We start from the raw sequence: 4964 nt of genomic DNA on the forward strand, positions 1-4964 counted from the left end.
TGTGTAAGTGATGCCGCTTGTTTCGTTTCGCTTTACTAAAGTTGTGTTGTTTTTTATGTGACTTATTGGAGGAAAAGCCAGGAAAGTTTCCCTGGTTCCCAAGTTTGTTTTTACCTTCACCTTACCCTCAATTTCTACAGTTAGTACATATGAATAATTAATCCCGTTCGTTAGAGTTATTAAGGTTGTATATTTGTAAAGGTATCGCTTGATAGAAGCGCTGCGAACTTTTTCTTTGACAGATTTTTGTTATTATCATCTTTTACCTCTCACAAACGTTCATGTAAACTTAACCCCGTAAATGGATTTAAAAAAAAGCTTTAAATTTAATGTTAATTTTATACGAAAATGTACATTTTAGAGTATATTGAACTCCGATCTAAATATATTATCTATAATGGATTATGTTAATACTATAACTAGATTTATAACAGGGAAGCTTGAAATGATGTTCAATGATTACTCACTGCACCCATTGTAAACTTTTACAAATAAAATAATATATTTGTAAAGCTTATCTGGATCAAAAGCGAAGATATCTAATTGTCAACCATAAAATCAAAGCGTGTAGAGACTCATTTAAAAAATGATTATCAGCCTCCGCATATAGTCTTCAACTAATGTTTAATGTTTAAGCTTGTTAGATATAATTTTACATAAAAATTCCAATAATAAAAAAAAAGGAGAATCAATAGTTAACGCTCGCCCATCGGTCGATTCGGCAAATAGAATAGAATAGAACGTCTTTTAACGTCAATCGGAGATAGCAACAACACTTAAAAATCATTGTCTTACCATGTGCTTTTTAATGGTAGCTATTTACTAATTGACTTAATAACATGTTTATGTTGACCGTGTGGAAAAAAAATTTTTTTTATATATAAAACAAAGAAAAAAAAAAACAAAAAAAAACGCAATTAACCTCTTCGTAAGAAATCATCTCTTTGTTTTTAATGAATAACTCTAACAAAATGAATGAAAATATTACGGATAATAAAATCACTAAAAATAAAGGTAGTCTTATATAGAAATAAAAAAAAAACAAAAACAACAAAACAAAGAAAAGAAAGATCAAATATATTGTTAATCTTTTCGAAAAATTTCATCTTCAAAATTAAAACTACTTATACATACATACATACATACTTTCAAATCTCTCCTTCGCATATATAGGTTTCTATTAATAGCATTTGAAAAAATCCTTCTCACAATTTATACATAGGAAATTAAAATCAATTCCAACAATAACATAAAAGGAGAATCAATAGTCAACGCTCCATGATAATTGGCTGAAGGGCTTTTCTTTATTATACCTAAAACTATTGCTTTTATTCTGTTTGTTATAGTTTCTTAAATTATATCGTATTATCCACGTTAATCAAAACAGCGCAATGGTCTAATCTTCTCCTTACTTATGTGCACAAAAATTGAGAAATGTTATAAACAAAAATTTCACTATAGTAAATGTAATCAAATCCGTAATAGCTCTGTTTCCTTTCTTCAGCGCGCTATTACCATTGGCTTTGTTTCATACTTATAATCCACATAACATTTTGATCTTAATCGGCTAATTGATAAGTGAAGTCACTCTTCAATCGTCTCCAAAATCCATCTGTTGTATTCTTGAATTTTGGTATAAAGTTTTACCTTATTGTCCGATAGCGGATAAAACGAGAGAATACCAGTCAACGTATAATAAGGGCGTATCCTAAAAGAAATTAAGCAAACATGTAATTAATGCTTGTTTGTATCACACTACAGCTTGTTGCGTGTTGCTTTAATCTGCATCAGAACTTCATTAATTTTACCTACTTTCCAATTTATTACCACAAGAGCGAAGCGAGCAATACGATTGGCAATAACTGTTTGATTTTTAATACTAATAAATTATTTACAACGTAAATGATATTTTCAGATCTGTAAAAAAGAGGTTCATTTTTGCGAAAAAGGGTAGTCGGTACGCCTAACTGAGCCATTCATATTCTGTGTTTTATTTTACAGCAAGATTTTTTCGTTAATTACTTTATAATTTCAGAACAGTTTTCAATTTCGCTCGGATGATTTAGAATTGTTGCATTGCTATTTCCACTTGTAACGCTATGCACTGTTTTTTTTCTTCGAAAATTTCTTTAGAGAGCATTTGTTTTTTATGTTCCAGAAGAGTGTTCTCCTTTATATATTGCTCGACGATGCGTTCATAGTCCTCTATGGCCAACTCTTCGCTGGAATTATTATCTAATTTAAGTTTAAGATTTTTAGCAGTTGCTTGCTGTAGCATTTGTTTTAAACGCAATATTTCAGCGCGTTCAGCACTAATGCGGGCTTGTAGCTGGCCCTTCCATGTTAAAAATTCTTGATTTTCTAATTGCAAACGAATTAATTTAGGGTAATCGGGATGGGCTTTCGACACCAGCAAAAAACCGGAATCTTGATCTACGTAGAAATCGTCCGCTGAGTCATTAATACTGTTATTATTTAGAGGTGAATTACAGGAAATTAGCGGATCAATCGATTCCCGGATTGAATCTTCATCTTCGTCTAATTGCTGGACAACATTAACTACATCATTTGTTTCTGAAGAAGAAACGTTAGCAGTGGATATAGTTTTATTGGATTCGTCGTCTGAACCAATTTGTATAGCTGTCATTAAAAATTTTGTTGTGCCATTACCTAAACTATTTGTACTAATTTCTAGCTCTTCCACGGATTTCTCCTGTTTCTTTTCAAAGCTACGTAATTTTCGCTTTAATTGTGTTATGATTCGTTGAACTTCCCACAACTGTTCTTCGCGTTTCTTCGAGACGAAACCAGCATTCATTTCGGAGTGAATTTGATTTAATAAGCTTTCTTGCTTACGTAGTTCAATTTGTATCTCCTTGGGGGTATCCGGCAGCATAGGACTGGAAGCAGTTAACGGTGGTATATATCTGGCAAATGGAAATAAAAAAGCAAGCAAACAATTGGCTAAGAAGTAGGAAATAAATAATTTAACCTTACTTAAATAGAAATTTCACTACGTTGGCAAATCGTTTCCTTTTCTGAGGATGAGCCATTTTAGATTACAATTAATTCACATTCTTAACTACCCGGGTAGCACATGTTATGCAAAATTCTTATCATATGTTATCTAATCTAAGTTGTTATATTAATGATTACAACTTACTTTATTAATTTCACGTCGGCAAACATTGTAGAGCAATGACACAAGAGCCCTACCAGTAAACGGTGAGACATTTGCAGAGGTGGGCTTAACAACATAGCTAGGGACTGAGCATTCATTTTATTCCATTTTTCATGTTGAATCACTGCATCGAAATGAAGCAAAATCCATGACAGTAAAGTTTTGTTACAACTCGGTAAAAGCTCCAATAACTGCTCAAGTTCTTCTTGCTGCCGCGAGACCTGCGGGTAAGAACCCACTTCTTCAAAATATGCGATTAAATCGGTGGTCAAAATTGGCTCGGGAAGTTCTCTAAAGTAAAAAACCTAGTTTCACGAGCTCTGAAATCATTAACAGAAAAGTTTACCTTAAAAATAACTTCATTAGACCACAAGCCATCGGTAAATCAAGTTCATCAGTTTCTGGTTGCCGCTCTCGGTTGTTGTACAAACGTTTGTAATGTAAAAGTCGAGTTTTCATTGGTTCAATCCTGTAAATTTGCTCACTCTTTAGAGCGTGTTCTTGCAAATAGTCGATGCAATCCCTAATCACTAATGGTATGTCTACACCATCATGACAACGGCTACGTTCGGTAGCCAAACTGACCGACACCCCAAATACAGGCGACCCCAATTCTAAAGCTTCTTCAGACGTTATACTAGACTGTTTGGTTTTCTCTTTTTTTTCTTTACGATCTTTATCCTTATCTTTATCCTTAGATTTTTCTTTTTTATCCTTTTCCTTGCGTTCTTTTTTCTTGTGATCTTTATCCTTATCACGGTCCTTTTCAGTATTTTTTTCTTTATCTGATTTTTCTTTAGACTTCTCCTCATCTTTTCCATCCTTCTCGCACTTTTCTTTATCTCGAGACTTCTCGCGTTTTTCTTTACTTTTTGACGAGGTGAACTTAAAAGCCTTCGATTTCTTCGCTTTAGAAGGGCTTCTGAAATTGAAATGGAACAAATGCTATAAGTTTGATATAAATAAAACACTTTTTGGCTACTTGCTTAGCATCTAGTTCCTCTTCAGGAGAGCTTTCTCCTTCCAGTGCTGCATAGCCTCTATCTTTACTTTTCTCTTTTTTATCCTTTCGCCGCCCAATGAGCAAGTCTTTCTTACTTAACTTATCATGATCACCTTCGCTATCTGAAATTGTCTTCGCTTTACCATCTGCGCCTTCAGAAGCGTACAAACCGGGGAAATCTTTTTCAACATCCGGACTGTCAAAATCCATAGTGTATGTATCCTTTTTTTAATACTCTGATTATTTTCCTAGCATATTAAATACAAATAAAGCAATTTTGTATAGTTTTGCTTCCTCTTCTTGAATGTTCAGCAAATTAATAACAGATGTATCGCTGCGTTGTAATACAAAAGTCTCAAGGTATACACAAGTGCTTTAATTGAACGTTAACAAAGTCCATGGTTAATTTAGATTATGGATTGGTAGTTGATCCTTTTACTTGTTTGTTGACGTCAGACGCTATTGTTGCTTACAGCGTTTTTTAAGACCGTCACTATTTTTTTCTCTTTTTTTCTATATTTTGTAATTAGTTAATATGTATGCATAAATACGTTTTTTTTACCTATTGTTCAATTATTGTTGCTAATTTTTTTTTTTTTTTTTAATTTGAATTATTATTACGGTTTTTTCAACATAAGCTATGTGTGTGGTCAAGTCTATGGATATATATGAATTTGATGGTGGGTAATAACTAAGTGACCTGAGAGTAATATTATCAGCGAGGATAACAAAAGCAAAAATCCAGAAAATAATTAAAAGATGAACTCAGCAAATAATTTG

General features: G+C 32.8%; 1 protein-coding gene across 4 annotated transcripts; it reads right to left on the reverse strand.

Moving 5' to 3' along the window:
- Positions 1 to 1051: 1051 nt before the first annotated feature.
- Positions 1052 to 4528, reverse strand: LOC119642142 (ralA-binding protein 1). Of its 4 annotated transcripts, none has more exons than XM_038041131.1 (5): positions 4168 to 4528; positions 3528 to 4103; positions 3164 to 3472; positions 2671 to 2927; positions 1052 to 2574 (listed from the first exon to the last, which is right to left on the reverse strand). In XM_038041131.1, exons 1-5 carry the CDS (start codon positions 4392 to 4394, stop codon positions 2063 to 2065), a joined length of 1881 nt encoding a protein of 626 aa, XP_037897059.1. In that variant the 5' UTR covers positions 4395 to 4528; the 3' UTR covers positions 1052 to 2062. The 4 variants fall into 4 exon arrangements, 2 of the variants coding, with proteins under 2 accessions (XP_037897059.1, XP_037897058.1); XR_005247962.1 differs by having other exon boundaries at positions 1056 to 1708; positions 1813 to 2927; positions 4168 to 4527; XR_005247963.1 differs by having other exon boundaries at positions 1056 to 1708; positions 1809 to 2927; positions 4168 to 4527.
- Positions 4529 to 4964: the final 436 nt, after the last annotated feature.

Source organism: Glossina fuscipes, unplaced genomic scaffold, assembly GCF_014805625.2.
Source record: "Glossina fuscipes isolate IAEA_lab_2018 unplaced genomic scaffold, Yale_Gfus_2 219, whole genome shotgun sequence".
NCBI classification, from domain to species: Eukaryota; Metazoa; Arthropoda; class Insecta; order Diptera; family Glossinidae; genus Glossina; species Glossina fuscipes.

What these genes read in the sequence shown, in the direction of transcription:
- LOC119642142 (XM_038041130.1), bottom strand. Translation starts at nt 4,394, where the DNA reads ATGGATTTTGACAGTCCGGATGTTGAAAAAGATTTCCCCGGTTTGTAC. An exon ending in GAAGAGGAACTAGATGCTAA is followed by an intron (nt 4,104 to 4,167) that starts GCAAGTAGCCAA and finishes TTTCAATTTCAG; the next exon opens with AAGCCCTTCTAAAGCGAAGA. An exon ending in GCCGACGTGAAATTAATAAA is followed by an intron (nt 2,928 to 3,163) that starts GTAAGTTGTAAT and finishes TCCATTTGCCAG; the next exon opens with ATATATACCACCGTTAACTG.